Genomic DNA, 25,174 nt, shown 5'->3' with positions numbered 1-25,174 from the left:
GTAGAACTTGCCTCGCAACCTGAGTCCGTTTCCGGAGACCAAGACACAAAGAGCACGACTTGATATTGTGCTCCGGCCCGAGGCACTGGAGGCACCAAGCGTGGGTGTCGGTCTGCGAGATAGGCCGGCCGCACCGACCACACTTCTTAAATCCACTCGGGACCTTCGAGGACATCGACGGAAAAATCACGTCGGCGAAATTAAAGTCGTCGATGGTGACGGTAAATCACACCTCGAAAAATAAATCGACCGCGCGGCCACAAGGCCGCAACGCGACGCCCCCGCTAGAAAACGAGGGAAAAACAAGCGCGTTCACTTTTTTTTTTTTTTTAAACAAGAAAAGAAAAGGGTCCGGAACGCGCGGGAACCAGAAACAAACAAAAAAATAAGAAATTTGCGAAAAACACGACGGTTTTCCGGGGCTGACAAGAGAGAGCGGTGACGCACGACTCTCTCCAGCGCGGAAAAAACAAGACTGGCGGGAACGGTCGCGCACGGGCGGGAAGACGGCCGCGCATGCGCGGTGGGCGTGCCCTGCGTGCGGACCGCCCGCGAAGCTTCTTCCGGTTGGTGGGGGCTGCCGCGGACGTCACCCAGTCATGAGAACAAGCAGCCTGCTTGTCCTCGGAGAAACAGATTACAGAGGATGTGCAAAAAAGTGGGCTGATGACCTACAAGCAGAAGTCACGGAGACCCTATTAACAGCGTTCCTGAGGAGCATCCTGAAAGCTACCCCCTTTTTACGGGACTGGGAGCTGCAGTATAAATTTGCTTTGAGACTTTACATTGCACCTAACCAAGCATACAAGGCGAAATTTGGAGCTTCAGGGGCATGCCCAAAGTGTGGACAAGATCCTGCTACTCTGGGACATATGTTTTGGTCCTGTCCGCAGGTACATAGCTTCTGGAGTGAGATTATAAACGCTATTGAGACATACTGGGATCGTAAAGTGCCTTTGCAGCCCTTGCTTTTATTTGATGAGGTGATGTACAAGGGCCTTAAAGCGCCGGGCCTGAAGAGATTTTTGCAGAGATCCATGCTGCAGGGGAAAAGAGTGATATTACTGAACTGGAGAGAAAGTGCCGGCCTTACCCTGGCTCATTGGAGGGTACAGATGGTGGAGATGCTGAAATTAGAGAGGCGAGGAGTGAGTGACTTTGAAACAGAAGCAGGTAGAAGCCTGACAAAGATATGGAGCCACTTTTGGGACACTCTGCAACCAGCAGCCAGAAGTAGACTTCTCAATTGTTGAACTCTGTGTAACATACTGCCATAATGCAAAGCGTTGTGTCCTGCCTTCTAGTGGAGAGATAGGGATGGAAAGGGGGGTGCGGAGGGAGGGAGGGAGGGAGGGTGGGAGAGGGAGGGAGGGATTGTTGAGGGAAGTCTTAAGATGCATATTGCGATGGTACTAGAAACTTGATAGTTGTTGGTTGTATAGTTATGTGAGGATGTCGGAGCCTGCGCATGTAATTTCTTTTGACTTATATAATTCAATAAAAAAGATTTAAACATAAATATCTCTTGGTATGTATTTTGTAATCGGTTGCATGATGGCATTATGTGAGGTGGTGTTATGCAAATAATAGTCCTGTGTTTGGTGGGCTAGCCATTGTCTGTATAGGACTTGTTGAAGAGGGAAGTTTTGAGGGTCTTGCAAAATTGTAGACAGTTTGTAAATTTTCTTATGGCTAGTAGTAGTGAGTTCCACAATTTCGATGCCAGGAAGGTGAAACATGAGGCGTGAATGGAATTGAATCTTAGTCCCTTGCAATTAAGTGTAGAAGTAGGTAATTTCTGGTACTTGGCTGGGCATTGCAATGAGACAGTGTCAGGAGTGGACTGAAATAGTCAGGTGCCATGCCATTAAGGATTTGGTAGACAATGGTCAAGATTTTGAATTGAATTCTCACTCTCACGGGAAGCCAGTGTAGTGTATGCAGTAGTAGATGTTCTATGATATCGTGAGGCCTTGAAGATCATACGTGCAGCAGTATTCTGCGCTGATTGCAGTTTCTTTAAGCTGGCTTCTTTATGGCCATCATAGATACTGTTGCAGTACTCAGTCTGAGATTGTGTCAGGTAAAACCCTTGCCAGAGCGAAGGGCTTGCAGAACGGCCAGCTTATGAGCATAATTAAGTAGTTTAAATATGACCACCCATGGTCTGACATTAGTAAACTGCTTCGGGCCTACTCAGTGTGCTCATTCCACCCATAGAGGCCCCAAGTGATTACCCAACTGTAGAGACTGCATTATCCAGGTCTCAAGGAAGCCACCCAACTCCTTATCTGTTATTGACTCAGGTATACCAATGAGTCTTGGCACAATCTTATCCTCCAGTAAAGCTAGTTTGTTCATTATCTGAGCTTGAAGGTGTCCACTACCCTCTGAATGTGGTCTTCCAAGTCACACGTGTGTTGTTGAAATTCAGTAAAGTTCTGACTAAGATTATCCAATTTTTCCTGGCCCTACTCCAATTTGTCATCTATCAGCCACAAACAAGTAATTCCATCCCTGCTATAGCCTCAGTGGTTATCTCGACAACCCAAACCGAGGCAACCGAAGAACCAGAAGGGCTGTGTGGTACCTCCATCTTGACTTCAGGTATCTTGCCTTTCTCCTTATCTTTCCATTGTGGTTTTGATCTCATCTTGTAATTTTGCGGTCGGAAACCAATTCTGTTGGTGTCTAAGTGCCACCCCACTGAGTCTGAGGGTCACACACTCCAGGCCCAGCAGAAAATAATGGGATATTAAGGTAGGGAGCAGGACCTGAGCTGTTTAGCTTTCACTCCAGAATATAGCATCATGTGGTCTTCCTCATTTGTGTCTAGTCAATAGCAGGTGTAAATGTGTGCAAATAATTTCAATAGGGTAATGTTCAAAGGGAAAGTATGAATGCAATTTTTCTTAGATAACAGGTGTAACTTATGCTTATACTTGCGGCACAAGTTAAGCAGCCTGTTACAAAATTATCCTCTAAATTTATTATACGTGTTACCAGAGAAAAATTTGCCTCACTGAATTCCAAAACTTTCTCTGTAGCATACCTTCATACCCACATAAAAAAACTCTTTAAAACAGTGCAGGGACACCAAAACATAAAAACAATAGACTTTTGTGCATCACCTAAAATACCTCATCAGTAGCACTGACAATGTGCTTAGGGGGTGTTTTAGGATCCAGGATGAATTAGACAGAGCACCCCCACCCTCCAAAGACTGGACAGTAGGGGAATCCTTCCCAAAGACTGATAAGCTCTGGTTGGGGGAGGGGGGCGCTTTTCACTTCTTTCTACTGCCGTCAAGGTTTCCACCCATACTGCATGGACCACTGTGACTCTTGGCTCATGGGCACACAGAAATAGGATACAGCTACCACAGTTGCACAGGCCATACAAAGTGCAGGGACTAGGGTAGTCACCCCTATTTCCTTCATCTCAAGGATGGCCCTGCTCACCAGCACTCGACAGAACACATCCCCTAGAGAATTCAATGGAGGATGGAAGGGTGGGATGGTTAAATGTGAGGCGATAACAAAGGGTTGAGTGACTGATGATAAAAAGGGTCTTATTTTTCTCACCTTGTGAACAAACTGCCTCACATCCTTCTTCCAGAGAAAGTCAATCATTTCCTTGAATAAAAAGAGACAATGCACTGTTCAGCTTTAAATCACTGTATTTTTTCCATGTTAGACATGAATCCAGTTTCAACCCCCCCCCCCCCCCCCCCCACATGATCATCCGCAGAAGTAAACAAAAATCTTAAGAAAGGGAGTGTGCCAGATTCTTTAAAAATTGCAATTGTTAAACCTCTGCTAAAAAAAGATAACTACAGACCAATCTCAATTTTACTCAGTATTGCAATAAGTCATTGATAAGGTTGTGCTGAATCAATTGATGGGCTTTGTGGAGAATAATGCTTTATTAGATCCACATCAATATGGTTTTAGGAGAGCACATACTGCTGGATTCTATATAGCGCGCCTAGCATTCCGTGCTGAAATCTAAGCCTATTCTATAACAATGCGCGTAACTTAATTGGCTTAACAAGCTAATCATCATTGATAACAGCACCTAACAAGCAATGATGAGCACTATTGGCAACGATTAGAATTTATGCACACAATATTAAGCGTATTCTGTAATGAACTGCATCTAAATTCTAAGGTGCGCAGCTCAAAAGGGGCATGGTTATGGGTGGGGAAATGGGCGTTTAGTGGGTGTTCCAAAGTTTACTTGCATAGTTATAGAATATGGCCCAGTGCATGTAAATCTACACTCAGGGATTTATGCCACATTTTCATTGGTGTAAATGGAGGCGCGCAGTTTTATGCACTGAGATATCAACTAAGCATATTCTATATACTGCGTCTAAATCTAGGTGCCACTTATAGAATACGTTTAGCTGGAAATGTTTACCAAACGGATTCTGTAGGTGCCTTATATAGAATCTGGCCCACAGTGCTGAAACTTCGTTGCTGTCCACTGTTGATATGCTGCGGAAGGGATTAGATAATAATGGACGATTTTGTTTTGTTACTTTGAATTTTCATCAGCTTTTGGCATTGGCCATACTATTCTCCTCTATCACTTGCACGTGTTAGACTTTAGGGGAAGGATCTATGACTGGTTTGTTTCTTATTTGAGTGGACATTCAATGTAGGTGAGATTTGATAATTGAGTTCCAGTTATTTACCCAATGCATATGGGAGTGCCGCAGGGTTCAGCATTGTTTGTGACTTTATTCAATTTATACTTGCAGCCTTTATATCAAATTTTATGAGCTTTAGATATTGAAAATAGAGCTTACAAGAACCAAAAAGGAAGGAGAAACTCCAAACCTCACAAATGTGTATCAAACCAACAGACAGGAGTGAGGAAACCAAAGCAAATCCAGATAATCAAGTCTTTATTGCTTCGAAAACAATGCAAACCAATTGTGGAAAAGCTTGACAGGAGCCTTATCAAACCTATAAATGGCAAGTGACCGACTCACCTGCAAATGCGCAGTAGAGACTTCCCTCTCTGTCCCGCCCCCGCGTCAAGACGTGATGACGGGGGGAGGGGGCGGGACAGAGAGGGAAACTGCGCGGAAGGGGAGGGAGGGAACCGCTGACGTCGCTACCGCTCCCCCCCCAAGGTACCCGCTACCGCCCCCCCCCCCCTGGAGTCGCCACCACCCCCCCTTCACCCGGCCCGGGCCCTCTCTTCGTTATTCAACTTACAGCAGCGCCGAAACAGCAGCAAGCAGCTCAGCTTCAGCTCCCGTCGGCCTTCCTTCCCTGCCTGTGCCCCGCCCTCGCCAACGTGACGTCACACGAGGGCGAGGCACAGGCAGTGAAGGAAGGCCAACGGGAGCTGCTGCTTGCTGCTGTTTTGGCGCTGCTGTAAGTTGAATAACGAAGAGAAGGCCCGGGCCGGGTGAAGGGGGGGGGGGCGGGGGCGACTCCGGGGTGGGGGGGCGGTAGCGGCTACCTTGGGGGGGGGAGGGGACATGGGAGGTCTCAGAAGGAGGGGGGGCCTTGGAGCTGGGAGGGCTGGACTGAAGGGGGCCTTCCAGCTGGCTGGGAAGAAGGCACGGGGGGGGCAGGGGGCCTTGGAACTGGGAGGGAGGGCAGAGGGGCCCTTACAGTTGTGAGGGAATGGGGCCCCTTACAGTTGTGAGGGAATGGGGCCCTTACAGTTGTGAGGGAGAGCAGGGGGCCTTGGGAGCTGGGGGGGGGGAGGGCCTGGGGCCTTGGAACTGGGAGGGAGGGAGAGCGGGCGGGCAGGGGGCCTTGCAGCTGGGAAGGGGGGAGGACTGAAGCCTTGGAGCTGGGAGGGAGGGACAGAGGGGGCCTTGGAGCTGGCAGGGAAGGAGGATGGCAGGGGGCCTTGCAGCTGCAACGGGAGGGGGGCCTTGGGAAAAAAAAAACATTCCAATACGCGCCCGTTTTAACGGGCTTAACGGCTAGTCTAACATAAAAACAGATATATATTAATTACTTATTTATAAAATATAGTACAATATAGCACACCAATAAAATACAAAAACAAATAAATGATTAAAACTGAATATAGATAATACCTACTACTAAAAAATCAAAGATAAGTAAAATCAAATCAAAGATGTTAACATAAAAGAATAAATTTTTTAAAAATAATTAACAATTAAAGGATTAATTACAAATGGTGAACGAATATTAATAAACTAAAACCAGGAAAGTATGAAATAAAGCAACTATACCTGGCACTGCAATGTTAATGAACATAGATACCTTATTAACCACAGAAACAAAAGTGAAAAAATGAAAACTGGTACAAATATAGTACACACTATGGATAAAAGAAAAAAATTATAAAATGGATCTTATAACATAGTAAACAAAATAACAATTGGTTAATATATCATGTATTTTTATCCATAAGGGGAAGAGAGTAACAGTATATGAATACCATAATGTACAATGTTATAAATAAATGACAACTACCAGATTGAAAGATGAAGAAACAGAACATTAACAAATAGCCCTAAAAATGATATACAAATGTATGAATTGAAAACATGCACAAAAACACAAAGCGCTTTAAAAAGAGATAATAAAAAGACAGTGCGATAAGTGCTTCAAAAAGAGGTAACAAAAATACAGTGCAATAGTGAACTATACTAGAAGGAATAACAAAAAAACTTCTAAAGCGACAGTCAGAATGTTGCGTGCTGTATTTACATAGTGAGAACAAGGGTGCTATACCGCCACATTTGATGATTAATCATAGACAAAATAAACTGTGAAATGCTGTGACAGAGCAGTGCAAAGCAAGAAATCAGAATAGGCATGATGACTGCATATGCAATTAAAACTTAAACATTATAATCAAATTATATGAACAGAAATGCAATAATTTATGCCAAGTGTATTCAAATACTGAATACATAAACCATAATTGCAAGTGCAATATTAAAAGAAAAAAACTAAACAGGTGATATAGCTTAACACAGCTAACAAAAGAGATATCTATCTAACATCTATATGTATATAATTTCTTCAATGAGAAAAAGGAACTAGCTAGATTAAGTTCTGTCGAGCCGCACCACCATATATATACATATATGTGCAGCACGTACAATTTTGAATGTGAATAGCTGTATGCCCGATGCTGGGTGTTGCCACACAACAAAACTTAGTCCAGCTAGTTCCTATTTCTCATTGAAGATTTTATATATATAGCACTAGATAGACATGTATAGCTAGATAGATAGATATAGATATTTATCCTTTGTTAGCTGTGTTCACAAGCCATATCATCTGTTTAATTTTTTTCTTTTAATATTGAACTTGTAATTCTGGTTTATGTATTCAGTATTTGCATACACCTGGCATTATTGTATTTTTGTTCATATAATTTGAATATAATGTTTAAATTTTATTTGCATATGCAATCATGTCTATTCTGTTTTTTTGGTTTGTGCTGCTCTGTCAAGCATTTCGCTGTTTATTTTGTCTGTGATTAATCGTCAAGTGTGTTGGTATAGCACCCTTGTTTTCACTATATAAATATAGCACACAATGTTCTGACTGCGTCACTCTAGTAGTTTGTTTTATTCCTTCCAATATGGTCCACTATCATACTGTATTTTTATTACCTCTTTTTAAAGCACTTTATGTCTTTTTGTGCATATTTTCAATTCATACATTTTTTATTTGTTACATTTGTATCCCACATTTTCCCACCTATTTGCAGGCTCAATGTGGCTTACATAGTACCGTAAAGGTGTTCACCAATTCCAGTATGAACAAATACAGTAATGTTGTGGTAGAATAAGGTTCGTGTGTATAGACACATTAGGGAATCGTAGAGAGGAAGAGTTATTATATGTCCATTACGAGGACTATTTGTTAAGGTTCTGTTTCTTCATCTTTCATGCTCGTAGTTGTCATTTATTTATAACATACTACTAGTAAAAAAGACCCGTTTATCAAAGAAATGAAACGGGCGCTAGCAAGGTGATGATTTTCTGCCATTAATGTTTTAAATGGAAGTGTTAGGATAAATGTGCTGTGATGGTAATGAATAATTTTCATTGTTGTATTATGTGTAATGTTGTGGAGTAAAATCAGATTTGTATTCTTCTATGTATTTGGATTATGAGAAAGTGAGTTGAGGGGCTCAGCATTGCTAGGGGGGAGTGTTAGAAATTGAGTGTGTGATACAGAGAAAGAGAGTGAGTGTCCATGTATCCATGTCCTGCATCAGTGTGTGTGTTTGTGTGTGTGAGATTTGCAGAGGGGGTGGGGAGGGGGGACTGGGATCCTGCATCAGTGTGTGTGTGTGTGTGTGTGTGACACAGAGAATGTGACAGGGTTGATGTAACCGAAACCCGATCAGAACCCTAACCAGCACGACCGGACGACACCAATATAGAGAACAATGCGTGAAATAGTTAAATCCCTACTAACACTGCCGACAGCCATATGGTCTCAATGTCGCCGCTATAACCCCTCCTCTGCTCTTCAGTACCGAGAGCAGGCAGGGAAAAAGCCTCAAGCCACACAACGTAACCACTCGCCTGTTATCCCACATACCCACACCAGCAACATCCGAAAAGAACACCTAACATCAAATAAGGACAACAAACTTTGAAAAGATACGAACGGCTATAATCTGACCACACTGCAAATACAGGAAAATATGAGTACACTGGAAATACAGAAAAATAAACCAGTCAATGTTGTAGTTCCAGCGATGTTCCTGTCCTGCTTGGTGCACAGAAAGTGACCCCTTCTCCGTTCTGATACTCCTCCCTTATTCCCATACACTTCCCTCTGATAGGTCCCTCGACGTCGCATACCGTTGCGTGGCAACTGTGCACCATTGACTTCACTCAGAGAAAATGACCCCTTCTTCTGACGTTCCTCCCTTCTTCCCATACACGTCCCTCTGATTGGTCCCTGGACGTCGCGTACTGTTGCTTGAGGCTCCTCCCTTCTTCCCATACAGTTCCCTCTGTTAGGTCCGTCAACATAGCGCACCGTTGCCTTCACTCACTGAAAATGACCCCTTCTTCTGATGCTCCTCCCTTCTTCCCATACAGTTCCATGTGATACGTTCCTCGACGTCGTAACTATGCACCGTTGCCTTCACTCTCACTGTTCCGCCCTTGACGTCATCACGTTATGACGCGAGGGCAGAGCATAGAGAGATGTGACAGACTTACGAATGTTACGATGTTACGAACCCTTCACTGAAGCCACAGAGTCAGCTTCAGAACGTTGGAGGTGCGTTTTATTATAGTAGATGGTATTCACATAGAGGGGCATAATCGAACGCGAACGCCTATCTCCATGGGCGTCTATGTCCGAAAACTGGTACGTGAAGAGGCGGGACAGACCGTATTTTTGAAAAAATGGACGTTTTTCAGCTGGGTGTTTGTTTTTTTTTAGCGATAATGGAAACTAAATATGCCCAGCTCAAAAATGTCCTAATCCGAGCCATTTGGTCATGGGAGGGGCCACGATTCGTAGTACACTGCCCCCCCTGATATGCCAGGACACCAACTGGGCACCCTAGAGGTCAGTGTGGTGGACTTCAGAAACAGCTCCCACATGCATAGCTCCCTTACCACGGGTGCTGAGCACCCAACCTTCCTCCCCCCAAAACCCACTACCCACAAATGTACAACACTACCATAGCTCTTAGGGGTGAAGGGGGCACCTACATGTGGGTACAGTGGGTTTTGGAGACCTCCCATTTACCAGTACAAGTGTTACAGGTAGGGGGGGTCTGGGCCCACCTGGCTGAAGTGCACTGCGGTACCCACTAAAAGTGTTCCAGCAACCTGCATACATGCAGGCCTCTAGGACTTGTTGCTGCTATATAACATTGGCACACCAGTTGACACCTGAAGACTAATCTCTCCGAAAACGTCCTTTATTGGAATAAGCACGGTTACTCACAGTTAACTGCAGATCAGAGGTTGTGCCCCACTGGCAACGAGTCTCGCTGGTACTGAGATTAGCAGTAGGTCAGAGCTGGCAGAATGCTGTACAATGCCCTCTTTCAGCAACATTCAAGGGAAGAACTAAGTTCTCTAACGTGGCTAACACGTGAAAGGGATCTAAAACTGGCTTACAAAAATGGCCACTACCTCATGGACTACCGGAAACAAAACAGGGCACACTCTGACCCAGTAAGCAGGGGGAAAAGCACCATGGGAGTGGAGCCTACCAACTACCAACATCGTGAGCATTTGCCACAAGCTAGTGAAATCACGGAGCCCAATACCCTACACCCACCACAATGCATTGCTGATGTGACTCTGCAGTGCGCATAACGGAAAAGGTGTCACACTCACCCGGGACCCACATCAGAACCAGGGAAAGGCTGTCACAGGATAGAACGCATTCTGCTGTCATAGAGGTGGGTACGGCATTTGAGGCTGGCATAGAGGCTGGAAAAAACGTTTTTAAAGTGTTTTTTTTTTTGGTGGGAGGGGGTTAGTGACCACTGGAGGAGTCCGGGGAGGTCATCCCCGATTCCCTCCAGTGGTCATCTGGGCAGTTGGGGCACTTTTTTGGGACCTGTTCGTGAAAAAAAAGGGTAAAAAAAAAAGTGACCCAAAATCGCGGTAAAAACGCCTTTTTTTCGATTATCAGCTAAAGACGCCCATCTCTCCTCAGCCGATAACCACGCCCCAGTTCCGCCTTCACCACACCTCCAACGCCCCCGTCAACTTTACCCGTTTCCGTGACGGATTGCAGTTGGAAACGCCAAAATCGGCTTTCGATTATACCGATTTGGGCGCCCACGGGAGAAAGATGCCCATCTCCCGATTTGGGTCGCAATATGTGTTTTTCTCTTTCGATTATAAACAGGATACTGTTACTCTCGTCCCCTTATCCCTTTATGGATAATAATACGTGATATATTAACCAATTGTTATTTTATTTACTATGTTATAAGGTCCATTTTATGATTTTTTTTTCTTTTACCCATAGTGTGTACTATATGTGTACTTTTGTTTCAGTGGTTAATAAGGTATATATGTTCATTAGCGTTGCAGTGCAGGGTATAGTTGCTTTATTTCATACTTCTTTTCTGGTTTTAGTTTATTGATATTCATGCACCATTTTAATTAATCTTATAATTAATTTTATTTTTTTAAATTTATTTTTTTATGTTAACATTTTTTTATTTGATTTTACTTATATTTGATTTTTTAATAGTGGATATTATCTATGTTCAGTTTTAATCATTTATTTATTGTTTCATTTTGTATTTTATTGGTGTACTATACTGTACTATATTTTATAGATAAGTATATTAATATGTATCTATTTTTATGTTAGATAAGGCTCCCGGTGAAGACACATCTGCCGAAACATGGCTGTGTCAAGCCTTTCAACAACTGGTTTACATCGTTTTCGAAGCAATAAAGACCTGATTATCTGGATTTGCTTTGGTTTCCTCTTTTTTGTTTCCTCACTCCTGTCTGTTGAATATAGAGTTTATGCACATGATATCCAATTCTTTTTGTATTAATGGTAAAATTAAAATTGTGGTTGGAGAGAATACAAACTTGGATGGTAGGAAATAATCTTTTGCTGAATTTAAACAAAACAGAATTGATAATAGAACGTACTGTTAGTTCAGGTACTGTCAGCAGGCCTTCCTGCAGGTATGAACTCGGCTGACCCTGGAAGGGCCCTTCCCTGGACACAGCACTCCCAGAAGCAGACTCCAAAAATATGCTTAAAACCGCTTTATTCCATCAGCAAGGCCAAGACATTTCCTCTTTCAGACACATACAGCACATATCACCCCTTGTTCCTTCCCCCCGCCGGCCACAGTTTCTGGATACCATTTAAATCATTCACTGCTTCCCCAGTATGGCCTGATTCCTGGACACAGTTTTAAATCACTCACTGTTTCCCCAAAATGGCAGTGTTCTTAACACATAGTAACATAGTAGATGACGGCAGAAAAAGACCTGCACGGTCCATCCAGTCTGCCCAACAAGTTAACTCATATGCGCAACTTTTTGTGTTTATACCTTACCTTGATTTGTATGTCTTTTTCAGGGCACAGACCGTATAAGTCTGCCCAGCACTAGTCCCGCCTCCCAACCACCAGCCCCTTGATTTGTATCTGTCTTTTTCAGGGCACAGAACGTATAAGTCTGCCCAGCACTAACCCCGCCTCCCAACCACCAGCCCCGCCTCCTATATTGTTCATAGAGCAAACTGCACCAATCAGCTGGCCGCCTCCTATACTGTTCAAAGCAATCTGCACCGTCCAAGATAGCCACCTTTTGTCCTGCTCGTATAACCCTGCGCCTAACAAGATGGCCGCTTCCAGCCGTCCCTATATCAATCTGCACTATCCAAGAGGCTGCCCCCTGTTCAACTCTGATATGGTGGAGACCAACCGCTAAGGGAGGAGGTGGAGGAGGAGGAGGTGCATTACTTTTTATTTTCAGTCCTAATATACTCCTATCCTGGATGACCCACTTTCTTTATTGGATCTATATTTTTCCAGCTTAAAATAGTTAGCTCTTTGATGAGCAGCACAGGAAGTCGCTCCGATCGTTGCAGTTATTTAATTCCTTGAAAAGTTATCTACTTACTTAAATTATGCCTAAAAGGAGAGGCAAACAGCGAATTGGACCCGCGATTCCTGTATTCCCTAGAACTGCAACGCTTGACCACTTCCTTGTATCGGGAACGACTACGGGATCATCCTCGCTGCCGAGAGGAGCAGAGGGAGGTCCCTCGCTCCCTCGGCTTGAGGCGGAAACAACGCTCAGTCCCAAAGTGAGGATTCCTCCTCCGATGCCGGCGATGGCGTCAACTACGGCCCAGAATACTCCGGGTGAGAAAACTCCGACGTCTCCTGGCGCGGGCGCCGAAGTGGTGTCAGAGACGCCGACAATGTTGGATTATTTGTAGTAAATAATTAGCAGATTTTTATACACACAGCTTCAGCTTTAGAAATGTTAATTTCTTTTCTTCATCTCTCTCATACACCCCAGAATAATTCACTGCTGAGTCACTTTAAAGTTGAAGTAACAAAACATCTGTTTACTCACAGTTTGTAGTTAGATTATATTCAGACAGGCTTATATATACATAATACTATACATTTGGATTATCAGCTCTTTCCATGTGCTTAGATGGTAATGGATGCTCACACCACCATAGATCCTCTGAGCTTAGGAGAGATCATGAGCTCCATGTGCTGTGCCTAACCCCCACAGGAAGTTGCATAGGTGTGACCTCTCTAAGTAATTCACATCAGAGGTCACAGAGTAATCACAGAGAAAAACATTTCTGACAGGCAATGCATGTTAAATACAATACATTCCAACAAACCCCTTCTCATGCATAACTGTCATGCAATTATTAATTCACACAAAGTCCAAGCTTTATACGCAGATTCTCAAAATGTTCTCTGGGTAACGGTTTGGTCATGATGTCAGCTGTCATCTCATTGGTGTGACAATAGTGTAGACTGATGACCCCTTCTTTCGCCAACTCTCGCACGTTGTGGTATTTCGTTGCGATATGCTTGGTGCGTGACTGAACCTTGTCATTCTGTGACAGTCGGATGCAGCTCTGTTTATCTTCTATTATCTGGATTGGTCTCTGTTCAGCTATTCCAAAATCCAGCAAAAGTTTTTCAATCCACATCAGTTCTCTGCATGCTTCTGATACGGCCACATATTCAGCTTCTGTAGAAGACAGACTCACAATACTTTGTTTATGACTGGCCCATGAAATTTGTACATTTCCATACATAAACACATATCCACTTGTGGATTTATAATCAGAATGATCCCCTGCCCAATCTGAATCACAGTAACATATTAGTTTTGGATTACTATTGGCTGAAATCTTTAATTTACAATCAATGGTACCTTTTAAATACCTTACCATCCTTTTAACTGCAGTCCAATCTGATTTGGTAGGTGAGCTGACCCTTCTGCTCAAAATTCCTACTGCATTTGCTATATCAGCCCTGTATGTGGTAGTCAGATATAAAAGCTTACCTATGGCTGATCTATATTGGATGTTATCTGGTAAAGGTTCTCTTACTGTTTCATCCTTCAGAAAATCAGTGATCATGGGAGTGCTTACAACTTGGGCATCTTGCATACCTAAACTTTCAATAAGCTCATTTATTTTCTGCTTCTGGCTTAGAAGATAAGAACCATCATTTTGTTTCTCAATTTCTATACCAAGATAGTATGACACATTACCAAGTTCTTTTATCTCAACATTCAGGTTTAAATATTTTACAATGTCCTTGTACTCTTGCTCACTTTCGCTTGCAATGAGCAGATCATCAACAAAAGCTAAAATGTATGCATATTGTCCATTTCTGCACCTAGTGTACAAGCATTTATCTGCTTCACCTTGCTTAAATCCTAAATTTGTCAATATTTCATGCAATTTGTCATTCCAACATTTTGCACTTTGCTTTAATCCATAAAGACCTTTGTTTAATTTACACACTAGCTGTCTTTGTTTTGTATTTATGAAACCTGTTGGCTGTTCCATGTACAAGTCTTCAGTTATATCTCCATGAAGAAATGCTGTTTTCACATCAATGTGGTTGACTTGCATGCCTTTTGAGACTGCAATGCTCAGAAGTGTTCTAATTGTCGTGTGTTTCACTACAGGTGCAAACACTTCATCAAAATCTTCTCCATATTTTTGAAGATATCCCTTTGCGACTAATCTGGCTTTATACCTTTCCACTTTTCCTTGTGCATTCCTTTTTAACTTGAATACCCATTTGCATCCTATAGCTTTCTTGCCAGGAGGTAATTTTGTAAGAATCCAAGTATTATTTTTATCCAATGCATCAATTTCTTCTTGTGCAGCTTTATGCCATTCAGCAGCTTCTTCTGCTGGCATTTTCTCAATCTCATCCCATGTTAAGGGCTCTTGAGCTTCTGCTGACTTTGTTAGGTAAGACAGTCTTGGGGGTGGAACACCTTTGTTTTCCCTGGATGAGCGTCTGACAACAGGTTGGTCCGACCTTTCCGCATCCTCTAAATCTGAGAGTCCTTCTCCAATTGATTCCCCTTCTCCAACTGTACTGTCTTCTGCAATGATCCTTTCTGTGTCTGCTTCCTCTGCCTGTTCCTCGTTAGATACAGGTGAGTTGCTTTCAGACATCTGCCTTGGTATGGCATTTATATACACTGGCATGTCTATTATGGTTCTAGTTTCATATTCTGGATGATAAGGCTCATCTGGGATAATCCAGCCTTTATCAACCCTTTTGTTTTCATCAAAATATGTAACATGTCTTATGCCAACAATGCCAGTTTTCAGATTCAAAATTCTATATCCTTTGTGTCCTGGAGCATAGCCAACTAAAATGCCCCTTTCTGTTGTGGAATCCAGCTTATGCCTTCTTTGCTTTGGTACATGAGCATATGCTGTACTTCCAAATGTTCTTATGTGTGACAGGTTTGGCTTCCTACCATGCCATGTCTCATGTGGTGTGCGCTCAGCGCCTTTAGTTGGCATTCTGTTTTGTAGGTACACTGCTGTGAGAATGGCTTCCCCCCATAGTCTTTTAGGGAGATTGCTATCTGACAGCATACACCTGGTCATTTCCACAAGTGACCTAAATTTTCTCTCTGCAACAGAATTTTGCTCTGGTGTATAAGCTACTGTTGTGATATGCTGAATGCCTTCTTGTTCTAGAAATGTGCGCATGCTTTGTGAAGTGAACTCACCACCATTGTCGGTCTGAAGAACCTTTGGTTTTCTTTCAAATTTATTGCTCACCATGGCTACGTATTTCTTCAGCATGTCTGTGACTTGACTTTTTTCTTTCAGCAAATAGGCCACACAGTATCTAGAGAAATCATCCAAGAATATTAGCACAAATCTGTTATTTCCCAATGATGGGATATTAAACGGTCCACATAAGTCACTGTGTATTAAGTCCAGTACTTTATTACTCCTATTTCCTGTGTATGCAGGAAATGAGGGTCTCACACCTTTTTGAGTAACACAGTCTATGCATTTCTCCATTTTACCAGTATCTGCACGTATCTGAATGCCTGTGGCTAGTTGCCCACTGTGAAGATCCTGGATCACCTTAAAATCACGATGTCCCAGGCGGCGGTGCCAGATTTCCAGACTACATTTACCATCATTCTTCCTTACTTGCGCCATATGTGAGGCTTCACCTGAAATGCTCAGTTTATAAACATCATTATGCATAAAAGCTTCAGCATACACTTCATCATTTTTAGAGATTGTGCACTTACTGTTTTCAAAATGAATCACAAATCCCTTCTTATCTAATGTAGATACACTAAGCATATTGCAAACTGCTTGGGGAATATACAAGACATCACTTACAGGAATTTCTTTAACTTCATTAGACACTTTGCATTTTAAGAATCCAATGCCTTTTGCTTGGATCTTAGCAGTCCCTGCGTTTGCAGTTTTAAGAATACCTTCTTCTACACTCATTTCCTGAAAGAAATCCTTAGAATTGGTTAAATGGCATGTGCTCCCCGAATCCAAAATCCAAGTACTTTCATTTGAATTATTATTTACCATAGTCAAAGATTTTTCTGCCATTAGAAAGCCCTTATGTTTATCATTGTCTTTCATACATTTCCTGGTTGGAGAATTAGTACATAAGTACATAAGTAGTGCCATACTGGGAAAGACCAAAGGTCCATCTAGCCCAGCATCCTGTCACCGACAGTGGCCAATCCAGGTCAAGGGCACCTGGCACGCTCCCCAAACGTAAAAACATTCCAGACAAGTTATACCTAAAAATGAGGAATTTTTCCAGTCCATTTAATAGCGGTCTATGGACTTGTCCTTTAGGAATCTATCTAACCCCTTTTTAAACTCCGTCAAGCTAACCGCCCGTACCACGTTCTCCGGCAATGAATTCCAGAGTCTAATTACACGTTGGGTGAAGAAAAATTTTCTCCGATTCGTTTTAAATTTACCACACTGTAGCTTCAACTCATGCCCTCTAGTCCTAGTATTTTTGGATAGCGTGAACAGTCGCTTCACATCCACCCGATCCATTCCACTCATTATTTTATACACTTCTATCATATCTCCCCTCAGCCGTCTCTTCTCCAAGCTGAAAAGCCCTAGCCTTCTCAGCCTCTCTTCATAGGAAAGTCGTCCCATCCCCACTATCATTTTCGTCGCCCTTCGCTGTACCTTTTCCAATTCTACTATATCTTTTTTGAGATACGGAGACCAGTACTGAACACAATACTCCAGGTGCGGTCGCACCATGGAGCGATACAACGGCATTATAACATCCGCACACCTGGACTCCATACCCTTCCTAATAACACCCAACATTCTATTCGCTTTCCTAGCCGCAGCAGCACACTGAGCAGAAGGTTTCAGCGTATCATCGACGACGACACCCAGATCCCTTTCTTGATCCGTAACTCCTAACGCGGAACCTTGCAAGACGTAGCTATAATTCGGGTTCCTCTTACCCACATGCATCACTTTGCACTTGTCAACATTGAACTTCATCTGCCACTTGCACGCCCATTCTCCCAGTCTCGCAAGGTCCTCCTGTAATCGTTCACATTCCTCCTGCGACTTGACGACCCTGAATAATTTTGTGTCATCGGCGAATTTAATTACCTCACTAGTTATTCCCATCTCTAGGTCATTTATAAATACATTAAAAAGCAACGGACCCAGCACAACGGACCCCACTAACTACCCTCCTCCACTGAGAATACTGGCCACGCAATCCTACTCTCTGCTTCCTATCTTTCAACCAGTTCTTAATCCATAATAATACCCTACCTCCGATTCCATGACTCTGCAATTTCTTCAGGAGTCTTTCGTGCGGCACTTTGTCAAACGCCTTCTGAAAATCCAGATATACAATATCAACCGGCTCCCCATTGTCCACATGTTTGCTTACCCCCTCAAAAAATGCATTAGATTGGTGAGGCAAGACTTCCCTTCACTAAATCCGTGCTGACTTTGTCTCATCAGTCCATGTTTTTGTATATGCTCTGCAATTTTATTCTTAATAATAGCCTCCACCATCTTGCCCGGCACCGACGTCAGACTCACCGGTCTATAATTTCCCGGATCTCCTCTGGAACCTTTCTTAAAAATCGGAGTAACATTGGCTACCCTCCAGTCTTCCGGTATTACACTCGATTTTAGGGACAGATTGCATATTTCTAACAGTAGCTCCGCAAGTTCATTTTTTAGTTCTATTAATACTCTGGGATGAATACCATCAGGTCCCGGTGATTTACTACTCTTCAGCTTGCTGAACTGACCCATTACATCCTCCAAGGTTACAGAGAATTTGTTTAGTTTCTCCGACTCCCCCGCTTCAAATATTCTTTCCGGCACCGGTGTCCCCCCCAAATCCTCCTCGGTGAAGACCGAAGCAAAGAATTCATTTAATTTCTCCGCTACGGCTTTGTCCTCCTTGATCGCCCCTTTAACACCATTTTCGTCCAACGGCCCAACCGACTCTTTGGCCGGTTTCCTGCTTTTAATGTATCTAAAAAAGTTTTTACTATGTATTTTTGCTTCCAACGCTAATTTCTTCTCAAAGTCCTTTTTTGCCCTCCTTATCTCCGCTTTGCATTTGGCTTGGCATTCCTTATGATCTATCCTGTTACTTTCAGTTGGTTCTCTTCTCCACTTTCTGAAGGATTGTTTTTTGGCTCTAATGATTTCCTTTATCTTACTGTTTAGCCACGCCGGCTGACGTTTAGTCTTTTTTCCCTTTTTTCTAATACGTGGAATATATTTGTCCTGAACCTCCAGGATGGTGTTTTTAAACAGCATCCACGCCTGATGCAAGTTTTTTACTCTGCGAGCTGCTCCTTTCAGTCTTTTTTTCACCATTTTTCTCATTTTGTCGTAATCACCTTTTCTATAGTTAAACGCTAGCGTACTTGATTTCCTAGTTTCACTTCCTTCAATGCCAATATCAAAACCGATCATATTATGATCACTGTTATCAAGCGGCCCTCGTATCGTTACCCCCTGCACTAGATCATGAGCACCACTAAGGACTAAGTCTAGTATTTTTCCTTCTCTTGTCGGCTCCTGAACTAGCTGTTCCATGAAGCTGTCCTTGATTTCATCAAGAAATCTTATGTCCCTTGCGTGTACAGATGTTACATTAACCCAGTCTATATGCGGGTAATTGAAATCCCCCATTATTATTGTGTTGCCCAGTTTGTTTGCGTCCCTGATTTCCTTTAACATTTCCGCATCCGTCTGTTCGTCCTGGCCAGGCGGACGGTAGTACACTCCTATCACTATCCTTTTCCCCTTTGCACATGGAATTTCAATCCACAGTGATTCCAAGGAGTGTTTTGCTTCCTGCAGAATTTTCAATCTATTTGATTCAAGGCTCTCGTTAATATACAATGCTACCCCTCCACCAATCCGATTCACCCTATCACTACGATATAATTTGTACCCCGGTATGACAGTGTCCCACTGGTTATCCTCCTTCCACCAAGTCTCAGAGATGCCTATTATATCTAATTTTTCATTTAGTGCAATATATTCTAACTCCCCCATCTTATTTCTTAGGCTCCTGGCATTCGCATATAGACATTTCAAACTATGTTTGTTGTTCCTAAGTACATCATGCTTAGTACTTGACAGTATTAATTGGCAATCTTTTGTCTGATTTTTATTGTTATTTAAAGATACCCGATCTACTACAATCTCTTTTGCAACCTCACTATCAGGATACTCTATCTTCCCTGTTATGGTGATATCTTTGAATGATACCTTATCCCGAACCATGCTCTTTTGAGCGACTGTCGGCCTTCCCCCCATTTCTAGTTTAAAAGCTGCTCTATCTTTTGTTCCATTGGCTTAGGTGAGCTAGAGGGAGTGTTTTGTGTTTCCTTACACCATTTAGATACATGTCCCTCCTTTCCACATGAGTAGCAAATCAGCTTGCCCTTGGGTGGAGTTTTCCCATAGCTCCGCCTTCCTCTGTTCTTTGCCAAGAAATTTGTTTCATTTCTCTCTGACTGACTTTGAGAACACTTCTCCTCAGAATCATTAATTATGCATTCCTGCCTCAGTTTTGATGCTGCCTGTTCAAAAGATTGCCCTTCAATGGCTTCATTTACAGACCTAAAAACATCAAACTTCTTTGATAGTGAGGTAAAAAGAAATGCTCTTTTCAATGCATCACACATGGGAATTCCAGAAAGTTCTAACTTTTGAAATGAAGACATAAGATGCATAATGTGATCATTACATTTACTTTTATCCCTTAATTTGGTTTCATTCAACTCTGCCAACCAAATTGGTTGCTGTTTTGCATATGTAGTTGCATACATAGTTCTCAGTTTATGTAAAATGTCCTTCACTGTATCTTTTGCCTCCACTAATATGGCTTGTTTCTCTGAGAGAGCTTCCAAAAACATGCACTTCACATAATAGTTTGCATTGTCCCATTCAGCCATATTTTCAGCTGTTCTGTTTTGGTCTAAGCATATATTTAATTTCTTTGCTTGAAGGAGACATATGAATCTTAGTTCCCACTGCTGATAATTAAATTCAGTTAATTTAGGCACCTTGAGAGAGTGGAAAAATGGTGAATTTCCTCCCTCAGCCATTTTCTTAGCCTTCTGTCTGTTGTGTGGGGGGAGAGAGAGACAGACTGAATCTTTCTTTTAAAACTTAAGAGAAAAATGTGGCTTTTTTACTGCCTGGTAATATTTCTCTTTTTTTTCAATTCCTGGACCCTGGGCCCATAACCCTTTTGTTGGATTATTTGTAGTAAATAATTAGCAGATTTTTATACACACAGCTTCAGCTTTAGAAATGTTAATTTCTTTTCTTCATCTCTCTCATACACCCCAGAATAATTCACTGCTGAGTCACTTTAAAGTTGAAGTAACAAAACATCTGTTTACTCACAGTTTGTAGTTAGATTATATTCAGACAGGCTTATATATACATAATACTATACATTTGGATTATCAGCTCTTTCCATGTGCTTAGATGGTAATGGATGCTCACACCACCATAGATCCTCTGAGCTTAGGAGAGATCATGAGCTCCATGTGCTGTGCCTAACCCCCACAGGAAGTTGCATAGGTGTGACCTCTCTAAGTAATTCACATCAGAGGTCACAGAGTAATCACAGAGAAAAACATTTCTGACAGGCAATGCATGTTAAATACAATACATTCCAACAGACAAACCCCGCATCGATGGAAGCGGGTGCAAGCGGAGAAGAAGCGGTTACTGGGGAAGACCATGGAGATACAGGAGGAAACTCGGATTTTCCCTCTTTTCCTGATTTGGGAACCCCAAATAAGTCGTTTCTGCCCTGTAAGCCTCAAACTATTACACTAGAAAATATATGGGAGGCACTTGTGGGACTGGAAGCCTCATTTGTGCAGAAGTTTACTCAATTTACCCAGAAATGTAATTTAGATATTGGAAGCATATCTGAATTAGAGACAAAAGTAACTTCTCTGGGTAAAAGTATGGAAAATAACTCAGCTGCTGTTCAAAGCTGTCAACAGATTCAGATGAATTTGATCAAGGAAAATATTTTTCTACAACATAGGATTGAAATCTTAGAAAACCACCAACGATCAAATACTCTGAGACTGATAAACTTTCCTAAGCAGCTTGCTATTTCACCACTGATAACCTTTAGACAGTACTTAACTGAGAATTTAAAGATTCCAGAAAAATCTCATCCTCCGATATCCAAGATTTACTATATAGAACCTTATCGGAAAAAAGAACTGTTACAGGAGGATAAGATGGTTCCTCCAGTAGAGACATTGGACTTGAATCTGGACTTGACTCAAATAATAGAAGGAGAGAATGTGGGTTTAACAACTGCTACTCTTAAAGTATTTTTCATACTTCAGCCAGATAGAGACTGGATACTTAAGCAATATTTCCTTAATAAAAGTCAGGATTTCTTAGGTTGCCAAATTAGAATGTATCCAGACGTCTCTAGGGCGACCCAGAGAAAAAGACAGGAATTCCTTAAATTAAGCCCGAAGGTATTACAACTAGGAGCACTTTTTTGGCTGAATTTCCCATGCAAGTGTGTAATAAAACTGAATTCAGTATTTTTTGAGGCAAAGCAACTAAATACTTTTGTAGAGGCTAAACTGAGAGATTCTTCGTCTCCATTTCCAATAACTGTAACAACTTCAACCCCATGATTGATTTAAAATTCCCGATTGCTCTCACCAGCCACTTTATTCCTAATTAGAAATTGCTTTTCTGATTTATTATTTTTTCCTTAAGTTTAGTAGGGGCTCCCTCTCTATTGTGGACTAAAGATGATAATTTAGTTTATTGTATTTGCCTGTATTGTTTTTCTTGTATAATTGGAAAAAGAACAATTATAATCATCTTTTCTATTCAAGATGTATACTTGATGTAAAAATTAAAATCTTATAAATAAAAAAATTAAAAAAAGTTAGCTCTTTAATTATAATTTATTTTAATAATAAAAGGTTTAAATAATCCATTTAAGAGAAGTAAATTCTGGATTTACATAGCCAAGCATTCTCCTGACATTCTCTTTCATCAGAAAACACTAAATTATTATCAGCTCTTAAAACACAATAAATACTCTCTAGCAGCTGTCTCCTCTGAACTTGGTAAGAAAAATGGTACAGCTATTTATTGTAAATGTTCCATTTCATTTGTCAATACAATCACAACACTCAGACAATGAGGAAAGGGCATTTTCAGAATTGGTTTGATTGGTAACTGAGGTTACCTGTGTCCTAAAATCTTCCTGATAAAACTGTTGACTCTATTATATCTCATCTAAAAACAAAAAAACTATCCTTTCACTTGTTGTGGGTCTGTCCTCTCTAAACCTTTCTATCCTATTGCCTATAACTTACAATTGTTGTTGCATTGTGATTTCATAATTTTATGCTAGTAGTTTCTGAATTGAACTGTGTTGAACTTTTGTGCCAATGATTTCATATTTTTATGCTGCAATTGTCTTAAAGGTGCTCTCTAGAACTGTGTTTTGAACCTGTGCCAAGTAACTTAATCCAATCAACTTGGTTACACAGATTTTGGTGACTCTGGTTCTGGTGTCTGTCTTAAAGTTGTGTTTATTAGAATTGGGTTTTGAATCTTCAGTGCCAGAGACCTAATTCAATCAATTTGGTTACATAGCACCTAGTGACTCATACCTTGGGAGGAGGGGCAATTTGTATACAGCTCTGTGGTTAGAGAAAAAAAAAACAGAACAAGTTTACCTTGGGAACTGTGAGCTACGCTGGGCATTTTCAGAATTGGTTTGATTGGTAACTGAGGCTACCTGCGTCCAGTATATTTCTAGACATTTAAACTAAAAGGTGGGGGTGACAAAAAGAAACAAGGGAATTTGGACAGTCACCCCCAGAATAAACTTGATGGCAGAGGGAAAGGTCATCTTCTAAATATAGAAAGCCATCTAAACTCACTATGCAGATGGAAAGCAATGAGCACAAATGCTCGTAGTCTAGGTAAAAAGGTTCAGAACTTGCAAGCCCTGATGTTTGAAGAAAACTTGAATATTGTTGCTATTACAGAAATGTGGTTCAATGATTCCCATGAATGGAATGTGACTATACCGGGCTATAATCTTTTTAGAAAGGATAGAGAGGGCTGAAGGGGTGGAGGAGTAGCGCTGTATGTGAGAGACAATATCAGAGCAACTGAAATGCGGGCCACCTGGGGAAAGGAAGAACATAGTAACATAGTAGATGATGGCAGAAAAAGACCTGCATGGTCCATCCAGTCTGCCCAAGACAAACTCATATGTGTATACCTTAACTTGAATTTGTACCTGTCCTTTTCAGGGCACAGACCATATAAGTCTGCCCAGCAGTATTTCCCGCCTCCCAACCACCAGTTCCGCCTCCCATCAGCGGCTCTGGTACAGACCGTATAAGTCTGCCCTCCCCTATCCTCGCCTCCCAACCACCACCCCCTCTCCCATCAGCGGCTCTGGTACAGACCGTATAAGTCTGCCCTCCCCTATCCTCGCCTCCCAACCACCACCCCCTCTTCCCCACAACTGCTCCACCACCCAATTTCAGCTAAGCTTCTGAGGATCCATTCCTTCTGCACAGGATTCCTCTATGCATATCCCACGCATGTTTGAACTCCGTTACCGTTTTCATCTCCACCACCTCCCGCGGGAGGGCATTCCAAGCATCCACCACCCTCTCTGTGAAAAAAGAAGCTTTATGGATTGTCCTGGAAAGAGATGATAAAACCTGTATCCACACAGGGGTTATCTACAGACCTCCAGCACAAATGGAGAAGCTAGACAAGGATCTGATAGAGGATATTCAAAAGATTGGTATGAATGGGGAGGTGCTACTGTTGGGAGATTTCAACTTGTCTGATGTGGTCTGGAACGTCCTGTCTGCGGAATCGGAAAGAAGTAGGGAGACTGTGGACACCTGTCAAAGTGCCTTGCTCAGACAAAAGGTGACGGAATCCAAAAGGGAAGGGTCGATGCTAGATCTAGTGCTCATGAATGGAGGAAGTGTTTATAATATCTGGGTGGGTGCCCACCTATGTAACAGTGATCATCACATGATATGGTTTGATATATGGGCGAAGGCGGAGTGTGGACACACAAAACTAAAAGTTCTGGATTTCAGACGTACTGATTTTGAGAAAGTGAATGATACATACCTGTAGCAGGTGTTCTCCAAGGACAGCAGGCTGATTGTTCTCACGACTGGGTGACGTCCGCTGCAGCCCCCACCAACCGGAAGAAGCTTTGCGGGCGGTCCGCACACAGGGCACGCCCACCGCGCATGCGCGGCCGTCTTCCCGCCCGTGCGCGACCGTTCCCGCCAGTTGAATGACAAGCAAAAATGAGTAAAAACGCAACTCCAAAGGGGAGGAGGGAGGGTAGGTGAGAACAATCAGCCTGCTGTCCTCGGAGAACACCTGCTACAGGTATGTATCATTCACTTTCTCCGAGGACAAGCAGGCTGCTTGTTCTCACGACTGGGGTATCCCTAGCTCTCAGGCTCACTCAAAACAAGAACCCAGGTCAATTGAACCTTGCAACGGCGAGGATACAACAGAAATTGACCTACGAAGAACAACTAACTGAGAGTGCAGCCTGACCAGAATAAATTCGGGTCCTGGAGGGTGGAGTT

The 25,174-nt window shown here is 42.4% G+C and overlaps 1 protein-coding gene across 2 annotated transcripts in view; it reads right to left on the bottom strand.

Annotated features, from left to right (window-relative positions):
- Window positions 1–25,174, bottom strand: part of ELMO3 (engulfment and cell motility 3) — a 987,719-nt gene that overhangs the window by 539,660 nt on the left and 422,885 nt on the right. The window contains exon 1 of one of the 2 annotated variants that reach the window (XM_030203740.1): window positions 3,585–3,632. The exons of the other annotated variant lie outside the window; for it this stretch is intronic. Within the exon in view, the coding sequence (XP_030059600.1) occupies window positions 3,585–3,632 (48 nt within the window). Of the gene's footprint in view, window positions 1–3,584; window positions 3,633–25,174 lie in introns of those variants that run through there. 2 annotated transcript variants of the gene reach the window in all.

This window comes from Microcaecilia unicolor, chromosome 5, assembly GCF_901765095.1.
Source record: "Microcaecilia unicolor chromosome 5, aMicUni1.1, whole genome shotgun sequence".
Taxonomy (NCBI): domain Eukaryota; kingdom Metazoa; phylum Chordata; class Amphibia; order Gymnophiona; family Siphonopidae; genus Microcaecilia; species Microcaecilia unicolor.
Note: the sequence above shows the minus strand (reverse complement) of the source record. Positions and strands in the feature narration are given on the sequence as shown.